Source organism: Xenopus laevis, chromosome 1L, assembly GCF_017654675.1.
Source record: "Xenopus laevis strain J_2021 chromosome 1L, Xenopus_laevis_v10.1, whole genome shotgun sequence".
In the NCBI taxonomy this organism is placed as follows: domain Eukaryota; kingdom Metazoa; phylum Chordata; class Amphibia; order Anura; family Pipidae; genus Xenopus; species Xenopus laevis.
Genome location: NC_054371.1, coordinates 205,199,951 through 205,227,757, shown reverse-complemented (window position 1 = coordinate 205,227,757; position 27,807 = coordinate 205,199,951). Strand labels below are relative to the sequence as shown.

At 41.0% G+C, this 27,807-nt stretch overlaps 1 protein-coding gene across 1 annotated transcript in view; it reads left to right on the top strand.

Annotated features, from left to right (window-relative positions):
* The first annotated feature begins 919 nt into the window (after positions 1-919).
* rgs7bp.L (regulator of G-protein signaling 7 binding protein L homeolog) overlaps positions 920-27,807 on the top strand; it is a 40,637-nt gene continuing 13,749 nt past the window's right edge. Inside the window, exons 1-2 of the mRNA XM_018265813.2 lie at positions 920-1,500; positions 4,099-4,265. Of these exons, the coding sequence (XP_018121302.1) occupies positions 1,348-1,500; positions 4,099-4,265 (320 nt within the window). The 5' untranslated portion in view covers positions 920-1,347. The remainder of the gene's footprint in view (positions 1,501-4,098; positions 4,266-27,807) is intronic.

The following is a 27,807-nucleotide window of genomic DNA, read 5'->3' as shown; positions in this document are numbered from 1 at the left end:
CCATCTCTCCCTACTATACCTGCTATCCCACAGTCACACTCCCTTCCCAGAGACTATTATCCCCACTGTTACTATAGGCACCATCTCTCCCTACTATACCTGCTATCCCACAGTCACACTCCCTTCCCAGAGACTATTATCCACTGTTACTATAGGCACCATCTCTCCCTACTATACCTGCTATCCCACAGTCACACTCCCTTCCCAGAAACTATTATCCACTGTTACTATAGGCACCATCTCTCCCTACTATACCTGCTATCCCACAGTCACACTCCCTTCCCAGAGACTATTATCCACTGTTACTATAGACACCATCTCTCCCTACTATACCTGCTATCCCACAGTCACACTCCCTTCCCAGAGACTATTATCCCACTGTTACTATAGGCACCATCTCTCCCTACTATACCTGCTATCCCTCAGTCACACTCCCTTCCCAGAGACTATTATCCACTGTTACTATAGGCACCATCTCTCCCTACTATACCTGCTGCTGTCTCACACAAACAGTATTCTATCACCTGCTAGTACAGGGAAGATGTAAATCTGTAAACCCTAACACTTTGCTAATTCCCAGTGCAGATGTGGGTGCATTATTATGTATGGGTGCTGGTGGTAAAGACAAGCCTAGTGGAAGTGAGAGTTGAGGTGAGACAGAGGTGGTATTTTTGTGTTATACAAAAGCCATATAATTGAAGCTGTATGTGTGTTTATGTGTGTGTATGTGTGTGTGTGTGTGTGTATGTATATATATATATATGTGTGTGTGTATGTGTGTGTGTCAGCGAGTTTGACAATAAATCCATTTGGGCTGCTATTAATAGACAAGAATGAAGTCAGATTGCAATTGGCGTTATTACGCATATGATTGGATAAGTATAGGAGCAGCGGGGGGGATCGCGCACATTAGTATTCCCATCCTATCAATGTGCCGGGCTGATACAACGTCAGTTTGCCGGACTCACAGCCTCTCCCAGTCCCATCCCGCTCATTCACTGGGAAGCACAAAGCTCCAGGTGTTGTACCCGCCGCTCAGCGCAATGGAGGGGCAGGGAGAGGCGCACTGAGCGCTGGGAATGGCAACTCTGAACAGAAAGGATCCGCGTCCAGCCGACATTGTGACATCGCTGCTTGTAGGATCGGCAGTGGCGCTGAGGGGCTGACATGACTGCAGTGCTCCCTGGAAGCTTGTAGTTATGCGGAAAGACACAGGCTGCTCCGCTCCCTCTCGGGCTCAAGGTTACCTGCCGCTGCCGCAAGACTTGCGTCTATAAAAGCGACTGACCGACAGACTCCCCCCCCCATCATCATCTCGCCTTGGTTTTGCCTGGTGGATGTGGATGCATGAGTTCTGCACCGAATGGGCGCAAGATCCGCCCCAGGTCACAGGGATCGCGCTTCCAGATCAGCCACAAAGCGCTCCCCAGAGACTGTGAGCGCAAGGGGAGCGCAGATAGCGCCCTCACACCCCAGAGAACCCTGGAGCACTGCAAGATGGTGGGTAACAGAACACAGGAGATGGTGTGTGTGCTACAGGGATGGGAGGGCATTTACCCTGGGCCCCCAGCATTTCAGGGGCACATTGGCATTAAATAAAATGTAACACTTGTAATATAATCTTAGTATAAATATCAGGAATGCCCAGCCTGCAGCCTACCAGCTCTTCTTTAACTCCCAAGTCTCAGCACCCAAGGGAGCTATACACTTCCATAACTCCATTCATGTCTAAGGCTCACATAGGGGCCCCTGTTTGTGTTTCTCTGATGCCTGAGACCCTCTTCATCTCTGACTCAAGCAATAACCAAGTACAAGAATAGATAAAGAAATATTTTGCTGTAGTGCCACCCCCACCCATCCCCTGGCTGCCTTGTCTATTCACATCACGTGCACATGCACTATTTATACATCTGCAGCACCCTCAGGACAGGACTGGGGTTCATTAATTAGCAGAGGTGCAAAAGTGCCTGTAGCAACTACCCCCCCCGAACATTGACAGGTTATATCAGTGCAAGTTAGACCATAGCCATCTATGACCCTCCCGCTGGCGCTGACATACAACTCCCAGCATCCTGCTCACATTGTCAGGGATACTGCAGTTCAGTAACAGCTGGAGAACCGCAAACTGAATTCCTTTGACTTGACAAAAAAATGTATGGTTGCAGTGTACACTGGTGAATGCTGGTGACTGTATCTTAATGGCTGGAGGGCCACAGGTTTGGCATCCTTGCTCTGCTTAGGGGTTCTTCTTCTACATCTTGCAGCCTCCAGTATGGTGGTAGCAAGTTTTTGCTGCTATGGCATTAAGGAGAGACTTGGGGCGCAAGCCATTCTTACATATCCATGGGTGCCGGATGAGAATCAAGGACCACGCAAAAAGTTCATATAGTTTGCAAAAGGATGTCTTAACTTGTACCGCTCCCTATGCATGCACGTCTTGGGCACTGGGCATGCTCACAGGGTCTCACAGGGAACATATGAACATACAATTAGCAGGGCTGGGCTGCATCCGTCCCTTTGCATGCGCACCTTGATATGGGCATTGGGCATGGATACAGGGTTAATTGATGATCAGCGGGCACATCAGCTGACCCTGTATGAATGCCAGGTCCGGACTATCAATCGATGGGTTCTGGCAGAGGGGCTGCGGTAAGATACTACAGACAGTCACTATTTATTGGGCTGATGGGGGGGGGACTGGCTAGGCCTTTGTGTACCTGAAATGCCAGGACCTATTTTGAAACCCAGTCCAGATCAGGGCCATTTTAATAAATAGGCAACAGGTGCATCTGACCAAAGTCCACTGATTTGGGGGCCCACTGCGCCACTAGTTCTTTAATTTTTCTTTTAATTCAATTAATTCTGAAATAATTATACTAGCACTGGTGCTACAATTTTGGGATTATATTGGCATGTCTGGGGTTAATATGTTCATTATCCAATTTCTGTATTAATTATAATGGCACTCCTGAGTTATGTTTTGGCAAAATGGAAGTGGTATTATGGGCTGTGGCCAAAGGTGGCTTGAACATGTTTGCCTGGCAGGATAATATGGTCCTGCTAATTGGATATTTGCCCAGGGCCCACTAAGGCTTTAAAACGACCCTGGTCCAAATATGATACATGCCCAATTCAAGGTGTGAGATACAAGATAACCAGTTGCCTGTGTGCAATAATCTAGTTTAGAGAATCCAGCTCTAGGGATTTTAATAGTAAGACATACCTGCAGCTCCCTTTCCATTGCACAAGTAGAATAAAATGCAGTTCCTATTGGTTGCAGTTCAGAGCACACTGTAGGCTGGGGGATGTGTTGATTGGTTCCCACAAGACTGGAATATCCTTCCATTGTTTTGCAAGATACCAACAACATTCCATGACTTTATTACGCCATCGTTATTTCTTTTGGAGTAATGGCTGATTGTAATGATGGGCGAATCCGACAAAAAAGTTCTAAAAGTTCTCAGCTTCCAGGGATTGTAAATTAGCTTTAACATGCATTTATAAAGCACCAATGTGTTCTGCAGCGATGTACAACATATGGGTGCATATACATTAAATATACAGATTACTTACAAAACAACCAATAACCCATACAAGAGGTAAAAAGATCCCTTCCCAAAAGAGCTTACAATCTAAAAAGTATATGTTAGAACAGGGGTCCCCAAACTTTTTTACCCATGAGCCACATTCAAATGTAAGAAAAGTTGAAAAGCAACATAAACATGCACAAAGTTCCCGGGGGTGCCAAATATGGGCTGTAATTGGCTATTGATAGCCCCTATGTGGGCTGACAGCCTACAGGAGGCTCTGGTTGTCAGAACACAACGTTTTTATGCAACAAAACTTTCCCATCAAGCCTGGAATTCAAAATTAAGCACCTGCTTTGAGGCCACTGGGAGCAACATCCAAGGGGTCAAAGAGCAACATGTTGCTCACGAGCCACTGGTTGGGGATCACTGTGTTAGAATATAGTGCCATATTTATACAATTAATAACTAGAAGTGTATTTAATTTTGAGATATACATAAAAATGGTTATTTTTATTGTATCCTGAGTACATATGGGCTGCCATTTTTAATGGTGATATGTCTTTTCTAGCTTGTCCAGGACTTCAACACCCAGGTGGCTCTGTTCCGCGAGCTGGTCATTTCCATTGGGGACGTGTCCATGAACTCCCCCTCCCTGCGGGCTGAAATGCACAAAATTCGAACCAAAGGCTGTGAGATGGCGCTCCATGCTCACCAAAAACTCTCGGCAATCTCCGGGTAGGATCTACTGTTCTGTCCTTCAGAAGCATGCCGCTAATCGCTTGTGCTAGGCCAATGGCGCGTTGTGTTTGTCACCTGATATCACCCCCTATTCATTTCAGCGGCAATCATCTGGACCAGGGAAAAAACATTTTTATTGCAATTACACCCACACATGTTGATTTCAACTACTTGTGGGAGGAGCCATTTCTGGATCTATGGAACCCTGCAATTACCGCCGCCCTAGACGTGGCAGTAAATCCAGGGTTCCACTTGGCAGTTGGATGCAACCGAAATGCGCCAAGTGAATAGGATGCCAATGGCATTAATAACAGGGGGCACCAGAAATTATGCAATCCCCATGATTTGAGTGACCTCAGATATTTGCCAAAATTTACATACAAAATGCCAGTAAGCAGTGCAAGCTGCGGTGAATTCAAACTAGTCGCTTGCACAATCACACAGGGGGAAAAAATAGTATTTTGGTATTTAAATTTGTATTTAAAATTTCACTTTTCACACCTGTCGTGCCATCATAAATGAGCCTACAAGGGTACAGTCGCATTATAATGAATGGGGAGCAATTTTGAGTATTTCTATGATGTGACTGTGGAGGAGCCTGGCTCAGAGGTCTTTGCAAGGACAACACGCTGTTATCATGTGCAAGCTGAAGGGATAACAGGAATAATAACAGGATAAAAGAATTGTTTCCCGGCAGACGACTGCTATTTAAGGGCTTTGGAGCCAAAAGTACAAGTCAAATGTGGTGCATATTAATTGTACATGAAGCTAACATAAAGTTATTTTATTATTGCATGCAGCAGCAAAACCGAACCGATGGAATGGTTTGTTCACATTAGCAGGTTACCTTGAGCTATTCATTTAGCAACAGGATGGGGCGGGATAGGGAACACTAAAACTTTCATGTTTTTAAGTGGTCCCTTTAAAGGTAAATTATTCTAAAAGTTATGTATTTAGAAAATGTGTACTATATATATATATATAGATATATATATATATATATATATATATATGTATATACTGTAATATATGGACATCTCTTAAGAGTTAAACAAGGCTGCTCCCATGCCAGAAAAATGCTCAATTCAATAGATATTGCCGGTACCATAATTCTGACTATTTAGCCACAGGAGGGCACTGCTTCATCGGTATGTTAAAAATATTAGCTAATTCAGGCAATCATGGCTGCACCCTCTGATAGGAAAACATGCAAATATGCAGCTAATAACGCTCCATCTGCTGTAAAATGTTACCCATTAAGTACTGAAATTTATATAAAGGTCTAAACTCCACTTATATAATATGTTGCCCCTTGGTTTTGCAAGGAATATGCAGCAAGATCTAACCAAACGCAGTTTGTTTTGATGAATTAATTAAAGTACAATCTTTCGCTGACTTTGTCTGACCTACAGCTGCAGAACATCCTTGTAGAGACATGTGTTACCTAACCTGATTTTTTTGAGTAGCCCAGTCTAATCAGGTCCAACATAGTTGGGTATATAAAGGAACCTTAAGTGGGGCAGGCAAGACTGTGGTAAGGCACCCAGTCTGAAGGCAGTTCGGGTGAAATGCAAGGGGCATTGCTTGTTTACTGTCTGAGATAATCCTAGAACTTTCAGACTATGACCAAGGGCCTGGCCAAATGTGTGAACATAAAGAAGGGGCAGAACCCAAAAAGCTTGACCTTTACATTGGACATTTTGGGACCTAGGAGTAAAGAGAGTCTGGTGGTGTCCTGATTGATATGCAATTTCAGTATAAGTGAGCTCAACTTCTTCTTCTCCAAGGTTTAGGTGGCCCTTTATATTTAGTTGTGAAGAACACCATTGTCAGCTGTTGTACATGTACAGTCTGTCAGGCCTTATATAAAGTAGCAGAGTGTTGTACCGTGTTAGCCATAGAACAAACCAAAAAATATAGAGTATATGACACCTTTTATTGGCTAACTGAGTAGATTTTTTTTTAAAAAAAATGCAAGCTTTTGGGACTACTTAGGTCCCAGATTCAGGCATGTTATACACAGAAACTAAAAGAGCATAACGTTTATACAAACAAGCACTGAGTAAAAAATGTTTATCAGTCTGATAAGTATGTGGGAAATCTTTCCTTTACAGATATTGATCAACGTCCCTCAGCTAGGGTCCTCTATAGAGGTTAAAGTCATTAACACCTAGTTGTGAGGTGACAGAAGTCCTGGGTCAAGTGTAAATCTTTTGTGTATGTCCACTGGGTGCAGAACTTACAGCCTCCCAGCAGTATTAGCCATATTCATACCTGCCCATAAAACTTGTGCCCTTGTTAAGGCCGTACTGTAGGGTATTTCTACATGAATTTATATTCCCATTCCTTTCTTTCCTGTTGTGTTTTGAAGTTGCCCATTAGTACAGTGGCTTGAAGATCATCTGTAGTTGTTACTGCAGAAGTGGGCTGCTACTGGGAGATCCGTCTTCCCACATCTGATGTTGGATTTGTGAGAGGAGATCCGCTGGCGTAGCGTCTGTCCAGTTTCACCCACATGTAGCCTTGTAGTTGGGCATTTCACACACAGGATAAGGTAGACCACATTGAATGGCATTCAGGAGAATGATCCTTTTGTTATGTGTTCCTGCTGGTGATGTGGTATTGGTTCTCGACCTGTAGTGTAAATGCGGATGCAGGTTTTACACCTTGCTTGCAGGGAGGCTCAGTGCCGGGCCAGACGCCCTAGATAACCTGGCCAGCCACTGGGCCAAATAGGCGCACACTAGCAGTCTTTTGGAGCAGGGCAGAGAGGAGAGAGGGGACCGGACTAGTGGAAGGAGGCAGGGAAGGTATGTGCCTGGCACCCCCCCCCCCAGCTTTGTGCCCTAAGCACGGGCCTACTCTGTCTACCCCTAATTCCGGCCCTGGGCAGGGCAAGCTACTTTGCAACTTTCTGCTGGGGCATTTAAGGCACTTAATTTTTTAAGGTTTGGTGGTTGTCTGTATGCTAGTAGGGGGTTCTGGGAATATATTTCACAGTCCATCATCCACCTGTTTCATGGTTTGGAGTTCTTTCATGTTTTTGCATAAGGACAGTTTCCACCCCAAACATATAAGGAGCTTAATCATATAAAGCCAGGCAATACGATATGCTTGTGTTTACTTAGACCCTATTGACAGGTGAACGTAGAAGTGACTTCATCAAACAGCGATGCAAAACCAGGACAACAAATAACCAAATCAAAAGAGCTATCGCCATACCTAGGGATAAATTCCTCCAATACAAACAAATTACACAAGGTCCCCCTTGTTGTCCTACAGATCTGGTAATCCAAAACAACCAATCAAGCAGATAGCTTTTACTGGTTTACTATGTGACAGCAAGCTTCTGTGTGGTTGCTATGTGTTACTAGATTTGGAGCAAACATTTCATCTTCCATTACATTACCCACTTAATTGGGTGGTTCACCATCAGGTTAACTTTTAGTATGTTATAGAATGGACTGTTCTTAATAACTGTTCCACTGGTATTCATGTTTTATATATTTTTTTTAATTATTTTCCTTCCTCTTCTGACTCTTTCCAGCTTTGAAATGGGGGTCACTGACTCCAGCAGCCAACAAACTATTGCTCTATGAGGCTACAATTTTATTGTTATTATTACTTATCTTTCTATTTAGGCCCTCCTCTGTTCATATTTCTTTATTTCTTTGAAGCCAATGCCTGGCTCCTAGGTTAAATTGGACCCTAGCAAGCAGATAGCTGCTGAAATTCCAATATGGAGAACTGCTGCACAAAAACAAAAAGTGAAATATTTTAAAAAAAACACAAATAATAAAAAATGAAAACCAAATGCAAATTGTCTCAGAATATCACTCTCTACATCATACTAAAAGTTAATGTAAAGGTGAACAACCCCTTTGAATTTGAGCAGTTATATGAAGAGTTTGCTTCAGCAAATGTGAGAAAACAAAGGGTTTGGTGATAGCCATAAGAAGTGCAACCTGCCTTGAACTTGGTGCAGTTAGGCTCTGTACTTAGTGCCTTATAACTAAGGGATCCATAGCACCTTGCACACCCTAAATGGCACACCCATGTGTTGCCTCTAGCACAAATACCAAATTCTATATGGCAAACATTCAGGAATCTCAAAAATGTATAAGCTAATGTTTGAAGGAGAGTCCCTCCTATTATTTTAATAGAGGCAGCACTTACCTACATTACAAATACCGAAGGTGGCGATGGACAACCTTGAAAGATTTTAATATCTAGAAGACGAAATAAAGTAGAGGAGAGAAACTTAAAGGAGAAGGAAAGCTACGGAAGCATTTTATTGCCAATAGATTAGCTACAACAGTGCAAGCTAGAATGCTATATTTATTCTGTAGAATGCTTTACCATATCTGAGTAAAAAGCGCTAGAAGCTCTCTGTTTGCTTAGGATAGGAGCTGCAGTATTAACATGGTGTGACATCACTTCCTGCCTGAGTCTCCCCCTGCTCTGGGCTCAGATTACAGTAGAGAAGGGAGGGGGCGGGGAAAGAGGAGCAAACTGAGCATGCTCTTGCCCAGGGCTTTAATGAGGTTTAAGCTGAAGGCAGGAAGTCTGATTCAGAAGCCCATGTGTACACAATAGAAGGAAAGAAATGCTGTGTTTCTTTTGACAGAGGACACAGAGCAGCACTACTTTTGGGGTTTACTGGTATATTTAGATGGACCTTTCTGATAAGGCTTACTTTGTTTTAACCTTTCCTTCTCCTTTAAGATGGATTGAGTGGTTGTGAGGTTTGAGCCTGAAGGTATAAATGTAGGGTTTATTATGGTTTTATCATTAAATGAGAAAGCTGGAGGTCGGATGGAGTTTATCAGTGAACCGGACCCTGCAATGGTTATGTTCCACAGAGCTTATTATTGTTATACCGTCTTAAAATGGTATTTAGGATTGGAATATCCAGTAAATGGTGTCATTCCCAAATGATTCATCACAAAGTATTCAACATTGTTTCACATGTTTGGTTCATTTGCACCTTTACTTATAATTAGAAGGAGCAGTGAGGGAAATTTTTCTCAAAGGAGTCACATTCTTGACTCCAATATACACTGGCTAAATAGAAAGTGCTAATCTATTCAGATGAAGGCGCCTTGTGCAGTCTGTATTTATAGATAAAACTGTGAAAAGACACATACTTAACTTTTTAAGTGTAAATGTAATGAGAAAGATAAGAAATTAAGCCAGAAGCTAATAAATGAAAAATGCAAGTCAGTGCTTGATGCTAGTTATCAATGGTATCAAAGTGTGAATTATGAGTATTGCAGCTCCGCATAGTGAGCAATACCCCACGCACCATCTGTAGACTAAAGAATAGGCATGCCTTGTAATGAACCAAGGAGATCTTTGGGAATAAGGCACTGTGAATTTACATATATTTAACTCACTGTCCATGTAGAGACCCACCATGCCAGAGTTGTAGTCCAACAGCTGATCCCCTGTATCCAATCTATGAAGTTGCATGACAGTCATCACTGCACACAGCACCCACACACTGAGGTCAAATTAATAAGGAACCAAGTTAACCCGCTTTTGGGTGTATTTAGAGGAATATTCTCAAATTCTCTCCTGTGTTCTTTTCATTGTTAAGAGTTGAGGAACTCACCTCATATAGTCTAAACTAATACTTAGTTTTTCTTGCCTTGGCAAAGAAAGATAATGCATTCCTGTTAGAGTCCTGCAGCGGGTCGGGTACCCGTGGGTTAACCGCAAAAACCGGCGGTACCCTGCGGGTTGTGGTTAGAAGTTCCGGGTGCAGGTATAGATGCGGTTCTGCGGACCGCGGGTCGGGCCGCGAGTCTTCTCAATAGCAATATTTACTCCTTTTTTCTGGGCATGTCTACTTCTGATGATGTCACTTCCGGTTTACAATGACAGCACGTCCTGTTTTACTCCTTTTTTTCTGATCACGACTACTTCCGATGATGTCACTTCTGGTTTACAATGACAGCACTTCCTGATTCTTGATGGTCAGCGGGTCACGGGTCCGGGTTGCGGATAAGGTACTTGCGGTCGGGTAGAATGCGGGTCAGGGTTGCGGATTGCAGGTTGCGGGTACGGTTTGGGTATGGTTCCCAAAAAATTGACCTGCGCAGGACTCTAATTCCTGTGTCTTTCTAACTAACATGCTGTAATGTAGACATGCTATCATTCTGTGTGCCAGAGATTCTTAACCATTGTGACAGCACCACAAGAAGTGTGTTTGAGGTTGTTCTTTATGGTACCACTTAATCATGTCAATTTGTTTCTTACAATTCATACAATGTCCCATCAAGTTGATTTCGATATCTGGTGACCTTATATACAGTAATTCTCCAGAATTTCCCATCATTTGTATTGGTCCAGAGCTTCTATTTCCAATTGTTGCAATGGAATAGATTTAATTCAGTTTGTATGGACATTATCTGTGGTTTTTAGTCGTTGGGGCAAGTTGTAATGGCCTTGAATACAGAATTTTCCTTCATTTGTATTAGTCCTAAAGCTTCTATTAATGATTGTTGTGATCCATCCATCTTGTTGATGGTCTACCTTTTTCTTTCTGCTCTTCCAAGCATAATTATTTCACATAATAATATAAATGGGTTTTCTCCTTATGGGACAGATTCAGGTTGATAGGAAAACTTACCTCCAAATTTAATCAAACATTTCTTCCATATACGTCTGTTGAGTTTTTATGACATGAACTGAGATAAGTTTTTCTCATGGAGCTGAGTTTTTTGTGCTTAGTTGGAAGGTCAGGTTTGAAATGGTCATGGATCCATGTTTTTGCTGTTCTTGCAGTCTCATTAAAAGTTCAAAGGCATCAATACTTTTCTTGAACCAGATTGTGTGGATCTTGGTGTATTGTACTTAAAAGGAAGGTCAGGTTTGAAATGGTCAATGGTCCAAGTTGTTATTGTCCTTGTAGTTCACTGTCTCATCAAAAGTTCAAATACATCAATACTTTTCTTGTCATGCTTCTTCATCGGACTATACCAAAGGCCTGGACAAATAATATTTTGTGGTAGATACAACACTATATTACTATATCACTATAGTATAGTGCCGTACAGTTTTGGTCTCCATCACTCAAACAGGACATTATTGTATTAGAGAGGGTACAGAGAAGGGCAACTAAGCTGGTAAAAGGTATTGAAAATCTTAGCTGTGAGGAAAGACTGGCCAAATTGGGGATGTTCACGCTGGAGAAGCGGCGCTTAAGGGGAGATATAATAACTATGTATAAATATATAAGGGGATCATATAATAATCTCTCTAATGTTTTATTTACCAGTAGGTCTTTCCAGCTGACACAAGGTCATACCATTCCGATTAGAAGAAAAGAGGTTCCGCCTAAATATTCGGAAGGGGTTTTTTACAGTGAGAGCTGTGAAGATGTGGAATTCTCTCCCTGCATCAGTTGTACAGGCTGATACATTAGATGTAAGAAGGGGTTGGATGGTGTTTAGCAAGTGAGGGAATACAGGGTTATGGGAAATAGCTCATAGTACAAGTTGATCCAGGGACTGGTCCGATTGCCATTTTGGAGTCAGGAAGGAATTTCTCCCCCTCTAAGGCAAATTGGAGAGGCTTCAGATGGGTTTTTTGCCTTCCTCTGGATCAACTGGCAGATAGGTAGTTAATATATAAAAAAAAAAGGTTGAACTCGATGGACATGTGTCTTTTTTCAACCTTACTTACTATGTTACTATGTTACCATATACTATATATATTAGAGAGATATTAATATATATTAATTAATATTATATTTATATATTATTAATATATATATATATATATAAGTAACAGCTGTATTCATGAAAGCTGAGACTGGGAGCTTGGCAAAAGCTTGAACAATTAGCCACTTTTAGGTAAGAAATGGCTTTCCCTTTGAACCACGGTGTAAACCTACCACAAATATGTCTTTATAATGCTCACATTCTAATTTTGACATCAGTCCATTGTAATTCCATTTTTGGCCTGGAAAGCAGAGTATCAAATTGTTTAAACCCCATTTGCAAACCACCCAATGCAGCATTGCTTTATGAGGGTTATTTACTAAAATCCAAATGTATCTATTTTTTTTATTAAGCAAAGCTCAACCAAACTCCCATTGACAATTTTGCCTTATTTATCATTAAATAACTCGATAAATCGAGTCGGGGGAAAACTCGATAAAATCGAGCAAAAAACGGAATCATATGATCCTTTTGGCCTTTTCCCCCGAATCACTCTATTTTTTTCTGGTTATTGCCTGAAAATCCCACATTTTTCGGATTATCAGGCTTAACCCAGCACAAACCACAATATCTTCAAATTGGAATAGGGACATCTGCCATTGACTTATTCATGATCTCTAAAGGTTTGAGATGGCAGATTTTCAGATTCTGGCTTTTTGCAGCGTTGGGGTATAATAAATCTCGAAAAAAAAGAGTTTTGCCTGGTATCTCCAGGGTTCCCTCACGTCAGTAGATGTAGACACACAGCATTCATTAAAAGAGATAGGATGAACCATGTGCAGAAACATGTTTGGATGCGAGTAACTCGTCTTTGCAGGTGCTTTCGTAAGTAACCTCTCTAGTGTTCTTGTTACTACTAGGGGAATGCTAGATCTGTGGCTCATGGTCTGCCCATAATATATCATCTGAGCTGTTTTGCTGTTTGCATTCATAGATATGGAGGAGGAAGCAAATGATTAAGAGACCCCATTAGCTAAGGTGTGACGTGACAAGGTAGTGAGATTGTGGTGGCTTGTGTGAGATACGTAGATTGTATGTTGACATTATTTTGGAAACATGTGTCTGGTCTGTGTAGTTAGCTGGATATAATTATAGAAGCATATAGAGAATCCACACGAAGCATGGTTATGTTCTATGAAGGACTATACAGAAGTACGAGAGGGCTTCTTCCATATATGTGTTTAGAAGGAAAGGTAAAATAATTCCGCAATGAGTCGTGTGAGAAGAATCTCTTATGACAGATTTCTTATTTCAGAATGGAATTCAGTTCAGACATTATCTGTGGTTTTCAGTAGTTGGGGCAAGTTATAGTGGCCTTGTATCACGTACGCTTGTCAGAAGAGTGAAGGATCATCTCTGCTCATTTGTCTAATCGCTCTCTAGTGCTTTGCCACAATGTTGCTTTGTCTAAATGACAATACTTGCTAACCAGAGTAAATTCACAAGAGAATAATAAAATTCTGTTTATTTGATTCCCTTGTGAGCCCGCTGACTTGGATGGATATTTTTCTCAAACTAGCCTTGGTCACTAGTACCCTGGCCTTGAGGGCAGAGCCACTTGCTTGGCTTTAAGATCAGTGCTTTGTTTTTCTGTGCTGTGGAGCAAAATCTCTATGCTATTCCACCCGTAACTCCCTATTTACAAGTCTTTAAAAACTGTAAAAAAAATTCTTTGTATGACATTGCTCAAAGAGTGAACCTACACAGGAGCACAGCTTGTTCAGATAAGGAAACAAATAAACAAAAATGATTGGACCTGCCAAAGACCTTTATTGTATTTATCAAAGACTGATGAGCCTTTCAACCCAGATTTCCCAGAAAGTATATGGTTTGGACATATGTGGATGCACCAGATGCAACTGTGAGAATGTCAAGAGTAATTCATGATTTATATTGCAGCAGGTAAGCAAATTAGCCAGCTCTGAATGTCTTCCAGTAGGCCCTTAACCTAACCAACATTCCAGATTTGCAAATGGGGATCACCTCTGAGCTTCACCCTTTGTTGCCCCCTCTAGTTATGTGCTTTTAAAATAAACATAAAGAATATTATTATGTTATTACTATTTTCTTTTACTTTGTATCAGGGCAGTTATTTTGTGTACCAGTTTTTAGGAAAATTTAATGCAGGAGCATTCTTACTATGCCCTGCTCTTTTTAGGCCCCAGAAACATGGATTATAAATGTACAGCCACATATACAGATAGTATGGCTCCAGCCCCCATACCAGTGACAACACCTTATATAGTGGAGGAAATAGACAGAGAATCCCATGATCATAAACTCTAGTTCCAAATGGTTATTATGAAGCAGTGCTGCTTACATATTGGAATGGAATGTCTATGTGCATTAGTTAGATAAGTTCAGCGCCTGTGCCAGTCTCACATGGTGTGTCCCTATAGTGAATGTGCCAGGGAGGGAACAAAGGAATATTTTTTTTGCTGTAGCAACAGGAGTGGTGCAATTATTAAAATAATTCCTTGTCAGAAGCACATTTCTGCATGTAGAGAACAGTTGTATTATAGTCTCTGGGAAGGGAGTGTGACTGTGGGATAGCAGGTATAGTAGGGAGAGATGGTGCCTATAGTAACAGTGTATAATAGTCTCTGGGAAGGGAGTGTGACTGTGGGATATCAGGTATAGTAGGGAGAGATGGTATCTATAGTAACAGTGGGATAATATTCTCTGGGAAGGGAGTGTGACTATAGGATAGCAGGTATAGTAGGGAGAGATGGTGCCTATAGTAACAGTGGGGATAATAGTCTCTGGGAAGGGAGTGTGACTGTGGGATAGCAGGTATAGTAGGGAGAGATGGTGTCTATAGTAACAGTGGGATAATAGTCTCTGGGAAGGGAGTGTGACTGTGGGATAGCAGGTATAGTAGGGAGAGATGGTGCCTATAGTAACAGTGGGATAATAGTCTCTGGGAAGGGAGTGTGACTGTGGGATAGCAGGTATAGTAGGGAGAGATGGTGTCTATAGTAACAGTGGGATAATAGTCTCTGGGAAGGGAGTGTGACTGTGGGATAGCAGGTATAGTAGGGAGAGATGGTGCCTATAGTAACAGTAGATAATAGTCTCTGGGAAGGGAGTGTGACTGTGGGATAGCAGGTATAGTAGGGAGAGATGGTGTCTATAGTAACAGTGGGATAATAGTCTCTGGGAAGGGAGTGTGACTGTGGGATAGCAGGTATAGTAGGGAGAGATGGTGTCTATAGTAACAGTGGATAATAGTCTCTGGAAAGGGAGTGTGACTGTGGGATAGCAGGTATAGTAGGGAGAGATGGTGCCTAAAGTAACAGTGGGATAATAGTCTCTGCGAAAGGACTGTTGTTGTGAGATAGAAGGTATGGTAGGGATGCTGCACCTTGCATATAGAGTTCAATAGCGACCTCCCCTGCCAGCCCTTAGTGCACATATACATCTAGCTTCTTGCAGTGCTGAACTCTTCTATATCCTTCCTTTCTGCCATAGCGTATCTTGCTTCATAAAGAAGTGCAGAAACCTGTGGCAAAAATTTTAGTCGGAAGACAAAGTGGTAAAAAGATATAAAAGCAAGTCTCTGATTGGTTGGTATGGCATAGCAGAACTGGAGCTAATAAACCATGTGTCTCTGATCACAATTACATAATCGATGTCAGACTCTCTTCTCTTTTCTAAGCAGATCAACTGTATCAACATCATAAATACTTTGCTTTTCTTCTTTGCAAATTTTCTCCCAGCTTTTAGGCCGATTGGAAGAACTGACCAACAGATGGTGCTTTTGTTTCAATTTCATTATTTAGCAGTGGAAAAATGTATAATATCTTGAAAAATAGAGAGAAAAAAGTACATGGCAAAATTGCTCATAACAGCACTCTTAACAATTTTACATGAATTTGTTTTTACATTTACATGAATAAGCCATGTTGTTTGGTTCCTACAAGAATCCTAAGGTCACTGGGAGATCTTCAGCGCCCAGATCTGGCAGGTGTTCCCTCTCCAAAAGAAGGAGAAAGTCTGACAGCTCGAGGCAGAGAGTTCCAGAGAAAAACAGAAGCCAGAGAGTAGTCTTGTAGATGAGAAGTGATGAGAGGAGAAGCGAGGCGAAGATCAGAAGCAGAGCGAAGGTTGCGTGAAGGAGAGTATTTGGAGATCAGAGATGAAATATAGGGAGGGGCTTCATTATCAAGGGCCTTTAATGTAAGTGTGAGTAGTCTGAATTTGATTCTAGAGGAGATTGGGAGAAAGTGAAGGGACATGCATATGGGAGCAGCTGATGTTGAGCGGTGAGATGGATGAATGAGTCTAGCAGCCTCACTTAGAACAGATTGGAGTTGTGAAAGGTGACAAAGTTATAGGTTCCAGGGTTGGGGTTTAGCTGGTCTGACGGGTTGAAGAAGGAGCAAGGGAGTCAAGAGCTGTTGAAAGAGCCTCGTTGTAGAGAGAAGCTGCCCTATTTGGACTGGGAAGATGGTTAATATGAGAGATGGATTGTGTTGAGACAATCCATCTCTCAAAACCACAAAATAAAAAATGAAAACCAATTGCAAATTGTCTAAGAATATCACTTTCTACCTGATACTAAAAGTTAATTCAAAGGTGAGCAATCCCTTTACGTGATGTATCTGGTAAAATACATGCCAGGTGGGCTAAGGATCATGTGTCTTTCCATCTCATGTGAATACAAATACAAAAATGGGGAGTTGTGGGTGCACACCTGAGGCCAATTTCAAAACGTTTAGAGCCCTGTCTAAATGATTCAAGTAAAATTGCAAGTGCATGTAATTTTGGAACAGGGTTTTTTTGTTACAAAGTTATGATCATAATATTGATAAGCCACCATACCACGTCAAGGTAAAACCCCACATGGTGGTCCCTAACTTATTAACCTCTAATCATAGTAAAAAAGGAATTTTACCTCTGTGTAGTAACAATTCTTTATGTAAACATCTCCTTGGTGCCTTGGTTTCAAACTATGTGCCATCTCATGTGCACTTGTTATTTGCATTGTTCTACCATTAAATCAACCGAGGAATCCCAGCAATGACATCACACTTTCATGGGGTCTGATTCTGTGCCATTAGATTTGGGTACCAAAACAGACCAAGGGAATTTAGAACTCCTTTCACAATTTACAGAAGATTCATCCAAGTGGTGTGTCCATTATTATGATGATTTGGCATAATTTTTATGATATTGTTTTTATATCTAAATTACACTGTATACACTGCAAATAATTCACTCTACAATATAAAATTTCACTCCTGAAGTGCATTTTTTTAAAATAATATTGGTTTGTAGGCACCATCTCAGGTCATTTTGCCTGGTCATGTGCTTTCAGAAAGAGCCAGCACTTTAGGATGGAACTGCTTTCTGGCAGGCTGTTGTTTCTCCTACTCAGTGTAACTAAATGTGTCGTAGTGAGCCCTGGATTTTACTATTGAGTGCTGTTCTTAAATCTACCAGGCAGCTGTTATCTTGTGTTGGGGAGTTGCTATCTTGTTACCTTCCCATTGTTCTGTTGTTAGGCTGCTGGGAGGGAAAGGGAGGGAGTGATATCATTCCAACTTGCAGTACAGCAGTAAAGAGTGACTGAAGTTTATCAAAGCACAAGTCACATGACTGGGGGCAGCTGGGAAACTGACAATATGTCAGATTTCAAAATTAAATATAAAAAAATCTGTTCTTACGAGAAATGCATTTCAGTGCAGAATTCTGCTGGAGCAGCAGTATTGATACATTTCGTAAAAAAACATTTTTTGCTATGACAGTATCCATTTAAGCACATATTAATAAGACACTGAGCTCTAAACTCACGTATGGGCCTATTCTGTGTTCTTGATATATAATACTGTTTTTACTCGCTTTGTTCCAAGCAAATATGACAGATTATATTTCTCTTAAAAGCTTTCACTCTTCCAGGCTTTTCATCTGAATGCTCACAAATGGCATCGCATTAACAATGGCAAGGATAATGTTGCATCTAAGAGGTGCTGTGGCTTTCTTGTAACCATCTTTGTAGTCACTCTGGTGTGTGTGTTTATGTGTGTGTCTATAAAAGTGCTCAAATACAGCTGAGAAATGCTAATCCGATATACCAGATACTTTCAGGAGATGTAAGTGCTGACATGGTCTGTGGTGTGACGCCTCCGTGAAACTGCTATTAGCAGCACAGTGCTACTGGAGAGTGGTGGCATTCCAATGGAATTCTGTTCCCCTAGCCAAGATTCATTCAATTGTGTAATATATTTCTACAGGTATGGGATCTTTTATCTGTACTGGTTGGGACCTAGGGACAGTGCCGGACTGGGATGCCAGGGGCCCACCAGAAAACCTTAGGCTGAGGGCCCTCTTTCCAAACTATTGGAAACTCACTCAAACTCATTATTCTACTAGTTTCTTTTCTCTAGATACTATACTCTTTTCTTCCATTCTTTAAAGAAATAGGGAATGACCATTAATGGACAAATGGTTAGAAGCAAGAGGCCCACTGACACCTGGGGCCACCGGGAGTTTTCCTGGTACCCGGTGGACTAGTCCCACACTGCCTGGGTAACACTAGTACGTAAGGCAGTGATATCTGGTTTAAGCCCCCTTTGAGGCCCAACATTTCAATATTTTGAGTCAATTTCAATGCAACCATACTTTCAGCTGCATTTGTAAATATTAAACTTTGGTAAAAAGTGGGAAGACAGGTTTGGACATGGTTGGACATAATTGGGCATGGCTGAGGCTGCACAGTAGTATGATCTACTATACGGACCCCTGAGCCACATTTAGATTAAAGCTAGTTTGGGAGTAACAAAAACATGTAAAATGTGCTGTGATTGGACATTTACTAACACCTATGTGGAGTGGCAGCCTAGAGGAGGCTCTGTTTGACAGTACACAAGGTTTTTATGCAACTAAAACTTGCCTCCAAGTCAGGAATTCAAAAATAAGCACCAGCTTTGAGGCCACTGGGAGCAACATCCAAGGGGTTGGTTAACAATATGTACCTTAATAACCACTGGTTAGGGTTCATTGATAGTGATGGGCAAATTTGTCCCGAATTTTTCCGCCAGTATGAAAAATCGCTGCCAGTGACAATTTCAACACCGGCGACATTTGACGCACATCAAAGTCAATGGGCGTCCGTTTAATTGTCGCCGGCGTCGGAACTGTTTACGTCGGAGAATTTTCACAGCAAATTTGTCAATTCATTTGCTGGCAGCGGAACTCAGAAATTTGCCGCGGATTCACGCCTGGCGAATAAATTCACCCGTAAGAAGTAGTGTAGGACCACGCACACCCTACGAAAGTTTAAGAGACGCCTGGTGCACAATGGTAGAGGCTCGACAACCTCACAACAGGATACAAGTCAGCGATATCCAATGGCACACAGGTCTACAGGAATTCTTCCATAAATTCTTTATTTACGGATTGCAAATGCAACGTTTCGGGGAACAAAAATCCCCTTTGTCAAGATGCAATCCGTAAATAAAGAATTTTTGGAAGAATAAATTCACCCATCACTATTCACTGATTTACAATGTCCATCATCTGAGAATTTCATATTTTGGAAGGTATATTGATAGTTAGTTCAATCCTTACAGGTTTTTGTCCAATGATGGACCATAATGACCATTATCCCACCAATGGAAATACATGGGTAAAGGAAAAAAGTTAGGGGGGAAGCAGTCAAATTTAAAAAAACAATGTATTTGCTTTCAGGAAGAGAGGTTTGTGTTGTCCTCAGAAAGCCCCTAGAAAGGGTCGTTTACATTTTCAGAAACAGGACCATGTTTTTACCCACAATTCAGTGTATTCGCCCAGAATTTCAGCTTAATTTCTGCTGCACCTAAAACAATTGCGCCCAGGTTCATAAATCGGATGCAGATTGCAGCAGACATTTACAGTGTGGGCGTTTGGCATTCAAACAGCAGTAGTGCGTGACTCATTTGGTGCAACATACTGCAGGAACCATGGAAATATACAATCACAGTGCTTGTAGCTACAAGGTTAGCAGGTACTGTACATGATTTAGTAGAAAAGGCAGTGCTAACACAGTGTACAACTATACATGCAAGGAGCATGTTTGGATACAAGAACCTGTAATGAGGAAGGCCAACGTTTGCTTCTGTTTTAATGCAACCGCACTTTAGACTGCATTTGTAAATTTGTATTCTTTTCCATTGTTAAACGGGTGGTATGTTAACAGTTACTAATGACATTTGGCATTATTTCCAGGCAATAACCACTGAACAAGACCTTGTAGGAGCCTTTACAAAGCAAGTGCAATGCAATTTTGCAGGGCCTAACAACAGAGGAAGCAGACCCTGTGGTTGCAGGGTGGGTGGCTAGGATTGTAGAGGGCCTAGTGAGGGCATCACTAGTGGTTTCAATATATCAGTATTAAATGTCAACTATAACAATATTAAATTAAATTTGCATAGGATACTTTAACACCATGTTTTAGGGCCACCAAAAGCTTAAAAGCTTAAAGCACCCAAAGCAGCCCCATGTGTCGTTGTCCTATGAGAAGAATAAACAAATTCCACACAAGTAGAGCAGGGAAATAAAATGCAAGGAGCCTGTCGAGCAGTTTACTCAGTAAGTATTAAGGTTGTTTCCCAAAGCTCCATTTACAAGATATATAGAGACAAGGTAATAGCATATTGAATAGGAGGCGAAACACTTGCAAGTAGAAAGCTTGTAATTGATCACTGGCTACAGACAATGCACTGGCTGCTCTTAAAACCAGTCTGGGTTTTAAGTGGTATATAATCAGTGAAGCGCACTAGATAAAATAGAAGTAGAATCCTTCTGCATAAGCCAAGAGAATTACTCCAGGGTCTGGCCCCGGCAGTGTCACTGTGTTTTTCCAGCAAGCATCACCCTTTCCTTCCTAATGCAGAATTAGCAGCATTCATAGGAAGCTTTGCATATTGATTTTTCATAGCTGTCATAAGCCACAAATGTGTGTGATATCCCAGCAGTGGAGAGATGAAAATACGTGTTGTTTGAGTCATTAAACCGTCTCTTTTTTTTTTTTTTGCATGTGCCAAGACAATCCTGACATGCTTTGACAGTTTCTATAACAATAAAATATACATTATGTGCAGCTTATATATTATTCCAGGCTCAGATGATTTGCTGTGTGTCACGTCTGGATGCTGTGAATGCTGCAGAGCTACTTACCTCTGCTAAAGGCATTTTTTCTGTATTCAAATAAATAGAATATCGATGTCTAGGGAGAACTCCCCGCCAGACCCTCCAAATCAAGCAAAGCACGCAAGAGAAATTAGAGATCATTGTACACTTACTGTGTAGGGTGCACAGGGTAAAAACCATGCACAAAGCCCATGTTTCCCCTACTTAGCACCCTGTTACATAGATGAGAGTGCAAGGACCTGCATTTTCTGCATGAATAAAGTGCTGCCTGCATTTGGCAGCAGTGTATTCATGAAGGGCAGTTGGGAGGAAGCACATAGACATTACCCATCCCACTTCTTACCGGTGCGTCATTTCAGGGCCGGGGCAAGTCACTGGAACACACACTTCTGTAGTGAAGGAAGACTACAGACTAGGGGCAGCCTGGCAGAAGAGGTACCTGCCTGGCGTCTCCTCACCTTTGCGTCCTTGACACATCTGTCTTCTGCCTACCCCTAATTCTGGATCTGTATTATTTATTATACAAGTTAAACAGCACAATAAGACACAGACTGCAAAGGAGCATTGTACTTACCATCCGTCCCAAGGACAGGGATACCTTGTGCCACCCTACAGGTTTTTGCATTGATCACATATGTTGATTTTTATATGTATTAGGGAAAAGGTTTTTCATTAGTGTATAAATAAATGTGGTTTTATTTAAATGAATTGATTTTGTGTTTGCATGACTCAATGCACCACAAACCACCTTCATTAAAGGACATCTGAACCCCCTGCACAAAAATGTAATCCGTGAACAGCCTCTTTGAAATCTTTAGATAACTGCCACTCTGGTCGTTAAAAGGTTAACAGTAAGGCTGCAGCATCCCCTTAATCACTTAGAAATCCTTCTTCTCCTCTAACCCACTCCGCCTCCTTCCTCAGGAATTTACATTGGCTGTTGGCTCATGAGCATGCTCAGTTCTTCTCAGCTCAGATTACTAAACACACCTCCAGTCTAACAGCCAATGGAGAGATAGCACTGCTGGTTCCCATATTAACTCTAGCTGTCTGATCCTATTTTTTTTCTCCTAACCACTTCTCCTGAGCTGAGTGCTGCTGCAAAGCAGAACTTTTTTTTTCAAAGTATGTTGTGCCTGTATAAACCTGCATTCTGCATTGCATGAACTTTACAGCATACATGTCCTGTTTGCAGATGTCAGTTACTTATGATGTGTCAGAGGGAAAATGTCTATAGTGTGAAAGCTGCTATTTGTTTTATGAAAATGTGATGGCGCTGGCAAATGGAGGGGGTATATGTAGTACAAATTATGTGGGTGGGAAAGATATTCCCAACTTATATACATGGTAGGAAAAATGTAGGGCTTACATGTCCTTTAACTTCAACAGTACGGGTAGGTACGGTTGGGGTATCCATTACTGCTCTAGCACTTGCATCTGGGGTTATTTTAAACAAACATAAGTCTACATTAGAAGTTGAATTTTTTTTTTTGCTTGAAGCCCCCTCGAAGGAAAAATGTTTTCTCAGGGTCCCTCTTAGCTCTTAAAGGGATACTGTTATGGGAAAACATGTTTTTTTCAAAACACATCAGTTAATAGTGCTGCTCCAGCAGAATTCTGCACTGAAATCCATTTTTCAAAAGAGCAAACTGATTTTCTTATATTCAATTTTGAAATCTGGCCTAGGGCTAGACATATTGTCAGTTTCCCAGGAGCCCCCAGTCATGTGACTTGTGCTCTGATAAACTTCAGTCACTCTTTACTGCTGTACTGCAGTGAGATACTGAGTGAGATTACCCCCCCCCCACCCCAGCAGCCTAATAACAGAACAATGGGAAGGTAACCAGATAGCAGCTCCCTAACACAAGATAACAGCTGCCTGGTAGATCTAAGAACGATCGATTACATTGAGCAGGAGAAACAACAGCCTGCCAGAAAGCAGTTCCATATTACAGCACTGGCTTTTTCTGAAAGCACATGACCAGGCAAAATGACCTGAGATGGCACCTACACACCAATATTACAACTAAGAAACTTGTTGGGTTAGGAATTCAATTTAATATGTTAAAGTGAATTATTTGCAGTGTAAACAGTGTCATTTAGGAATAAAAAAAAACGACACCATAAAAATCACTTTAACATGGTTACAGATGTAAAATCACTGGTGTATCAGCCATGCAGTCAAAGTATTTACCCAATAGCAATATTTGTTCAGAGAATAGACACCTAAATGCAAATAAATTCCTGGTGCAACATCACAGGGGTCGACCCATTGCAGCAACTTCACACATTAATTAATGAGAAACGTAATCACTAGAAGAGCAAATGTCCATTATACCCAAATCTAATCTACCCAAAAACATAATTTCATAGAAACTATGATTTTTATTTGCATAAATCTAACAGTGCCTGCATCCAGCCGCTGTATTCATAGATAGGGAAAGTGGCGTAGCTGCAAAAAATATCTTCAGAGGAGCCCGGCGTAATGCAAGCCCCAACTCCCTGCCCATTCCCCGACCCTGCCTGCCCATACCTCGCTCATTTCTGCCCACACCCTACCCCGTGCTGGAGTCTCCTGGCCATAGGAAAGAAAATGGCTGGGGATGGGGGTTCCATGTAATTAGAGGAAGCAGACCCTGCTGTCTGGGCCTCCCTGTTCCACGGGCCTCCTAGCAACCATGGGGTCTGCTTCCTCATTAGTTACGCCACTAGATAGGAGGTCGGTGGTGGGCAACTCATGGGCATCACACTGAACACACTCGTGAGTGGGGTTACCAATAAAGTAACCTTTAGCATGGAGCCACAGTCCTGGAGCATTCAGCTTATTAAACATTAGGGCAATGCTCCAGTTCCATATTCCTTTGTACGGTACGTTTATTAGCTGACTTTGATTTCTTTGCAGTCAGAGGATACTGCCTACAGATACAGGTGCTACAGTTCTCAGTGTTAATACTTTCATCTTACTTTTTGCTTCGTAAAATGTTTCCAGAATGTTCATGAGTCCTTTGATCTCCCTTCGCTGGCGAGGGGGTTCTGCGGCGTGACTCTTGAGACCGGTTTAAGCCTTCGTTAACAATAAAACATTAAGATTTATGCAAAGCTTTATTTAAAAAAATTATATTGCTGACGGTGTCGAAATTTTAAATTTTCATGCAAAAATTGGTTCCACGGATAAGACTGTGTCAGTTTCTCCAACCCTCTGATATCTCAAGTTATGTAGAACAGACATCTAAAATTTGTACTTATAGTGTAACTAGGACTTGGGAGTTTATATTTTAAGGATAAATAGAACTCGACATGTAGGCGTTATCTAACCCAGGCTTGAAATTCCAGCTTAGTCATTTGTGCACACTGCTCCATAAGGAATAGTGGGAGCCAAGACTTCAAATAGCTGCAACAAACTGGCTATACTGTTATTGATGTATAAAAATAGGCGGCCAAAGCATTTAAATGGTACAGGTAGGGGACCTGTTATCCAGAATGCTTGGGGCCTGAGGTTTTCTGGATAACGGATATTTCTGTAATTTGGATCGTCATACCTAAAGTCTACTAGAAAATCATTTAAACATTAAATAAACCCAACAGGCTGGTTTTGCTTCCAATAAGGATTAATTATATCTTAGTTTAGATCAAGTACAAGCTACTGTTTTATTATTACAGAGAAATCATTTTTTAAAACATTTGGATAAAATGGAAGACTGCCTTTCCATAATTCGGAGCTCTCTGGAGAACAGTTTCCGGAAAATGGATCCCATACCTGTCCTTCTAAAAGAGGCAGGCTAGCAACTTCTACCCTTTGGTGTAGGTTCAATAAAATGGCCCAGGGGATGGGTGAGGTTGAACAAAACTATAAAAATCAGCAGACTAAGACTACAAATAGGGATAAATTATTTGTGTTCTTAGAGTTTTTCAACTATTTAATGGTAATTTCATAACTGTCAACTCCCCCATGTTTCACGGGAGTTACCCAGTTTTAAACCTCCAAACCATGACCCCCCCCAGCCATGAGTACATGTCATTCCCCCAGTATTTGGTACTTCCCCTAAGTTATGCTCCTGTGCAGTGAGGACAGTCATAGGGTTCATTATAAGTGACATATGCATGTGCAACGGTGCTGTGATCTAATTGGACCCTCTCAATAAACCACACCCACAATTTTCAGTGGTGCACTATGCATGCCGCTGTTTCTTCCGAAAAGCCTTAGTTCTAAGTTGACACATCCATTAATTTGGATCTTAACGGGTGGTTCATCTTTAAGTTAACTTTGAATATGTTAATATGGCTAATTCTAAGCAACATTTCAATTGGTCTTCATTTTTTATAGTTTTTGAATTATTTGCCTTTTTCTTCTGACTCTTTCCAGCTTTCAAATGGGGGGGTCACTGACCCTATCTATAAAACAAATGCTCTGTAAGGCTTTATTTATTGTTATTGTTAAAGGGCATGTAAAGTCTAAAATAGAATATGGCTAGAAATGCTGTATTTTGTATACTAAATACAGTATAAACATGAACTTACTGCACCACAAGCCTAATCAAACAAATAATTTATTCTTTCAAAGTTGGCTACAGGGGGTCACCATCTTTGCAAGACTAAGACTGTGCACATGCTCAGTGTAGTCTGGGCTGCTTAGGGATCGTCATAAACAAAGCTACTTGATTCTGCATGGCTGGGAAGTAAGGGGGGGGCTCCCCCTGCTGTTCATAAGTATGATTGTTTCCCTGCTCAGCAGTTAGGGACCATCTGACAATTCCTATCCACAGCAGTAAATGAAAGGAGAATTTCACTGCATACAGTCAGGTTTCTTATAAAAACGGTACACATTTTTTAATTAAAGTATATTAGAGATAGGTTTCTTTTGCATTAAAGAAAGTAAAAATGGGATTTTATTTTTTTGCCTTTACATGCCCTTTAAGGCATTAATTGTTATTATTACTTTTAATTACTCATCTTTCTATTCAGGCCTCTCCTATTCCAATATCTTATTCAAATAAATGCATGGTTTCTACTGTTATTTGGACCCTAGCAACCAGACAGCTGAAATTACAAACTGGAGAGCTGCTGAATAAAAAGCTAAATAACTCAAAAAACCACAAATAATAAATAATAAAAACCAATTGCAAATTGTCTCAGAATGTCACTCTCTACATCATAAAAGTAAACTCAAAGGTGAACAACCCCTTTAACATTTTCCTTGCTGCTAACAAGTCATGTTGTTGGCCAGTTGTGAATCTCAAATTACTACTCTGTACTGGAATCTGTTTGTTGCACCTGAGATAACACAGTGGGGTAAACTTATCATACACCTACACCTGCGCAAGACAGTTCCAGAGCAGAAAGAAACTGTAAATTCAGCATTAACTGATGTTGATCATTAAACCCTGCACGGCACTGATGAGCCCCAATAAAGGGAAAACCATTCTGCAGTTGGCATCAGATCGGCTGATGACTGTGTTTTATATCCCTTTGGGTGGGCTTTAGCCTATAAGGTTTTCCATGACAAGGGAAATTTTAGGAGCAAAACTAAATTTCTTTCTGCTTGGAATACTAATTAGGAGAGGATCGCGTCACCCAAATAACCTTTCGTGTTTCATTTTACTTTGATAACATTGAAACTGCTGCTGGTTTCAGTTTTTGTAAACTTGGCCCAAATTTTCACATTAAGGGCAGTGTCATTTGTAAAGGTGAAAAGACTACATGTTGTAAAAGGCTGGTGGAACACGTTAAGATTCAAAGGAGATTAGTCGCCCAGCGACAAATCTCCTCTTCTTCAGGCGACTAATCTCCCTGAAATGCCATTACATTATATTTTCATTAGTTTAAAACAATTTGAATATGTGATTTTTTTTTTACAATTTGATTAAACGCAAATGTTTTTGAAACCAAGTTGTGACTTTAGCACAAAAAAATTTGAATTGTGGCAAAAATTCATATTTTAACATTGATAAATCACCCTCTTAGAAACCAGCACACTGCAAGTTTTCTCTGTATGTGATTTTTTTGGGGCTTACTGTTCCTTTAAGTTTGTACCTTCTCCAGCTTCTGCAATTTCCAACTTCTAGGGGCAGATTTACTAAGCTCGAGTGAAGAATTCGAATGAAAAAAAATTCGAATTTCGAAGTATTTTTTTGGGTACTTCGACCATCGAATGGGTCGAATTCGATCGAATCGAATGATTCGAACGATTCGAAGTAAAAATCGTTCGACCATTCTCTTCAAAAAATACTTCTACTTCATACTTTGCCACTTTAAACCTACCGAGGTGCAATGTTAGCCTATGCACTTTTCTAAGTTTTTTTGATCGAATAAAAATCCTTCGATCGATCGCTTAAAATCGTTCGATTCGAAGGATTTTATCCTTCCATTGAATGATTTTTATTCGATCGAAAGTATTTGCGCTAAAATCCTTCGAATTCGATATTCGAATTCGAAGAATTTTACTTCGAGGGTCAAATTCGAGGGTTTATTAACCCTCGAAATTCGACCCTTGATAAATCTGCCCCCTAGGGTAGAGCACAATTGCACACCTGTGCACTCTCTCCATAAGAGATTAATTGAGATTATTTGGGACACAGGACTCATTTGCTCAGTGTCGTCTACATTTAGACTTGATGCATGTAAGGCTCCATAACACTTGCCTCTTTGCTCTATTTCTTTTTAAGGTCCATTTGTTCCATAAA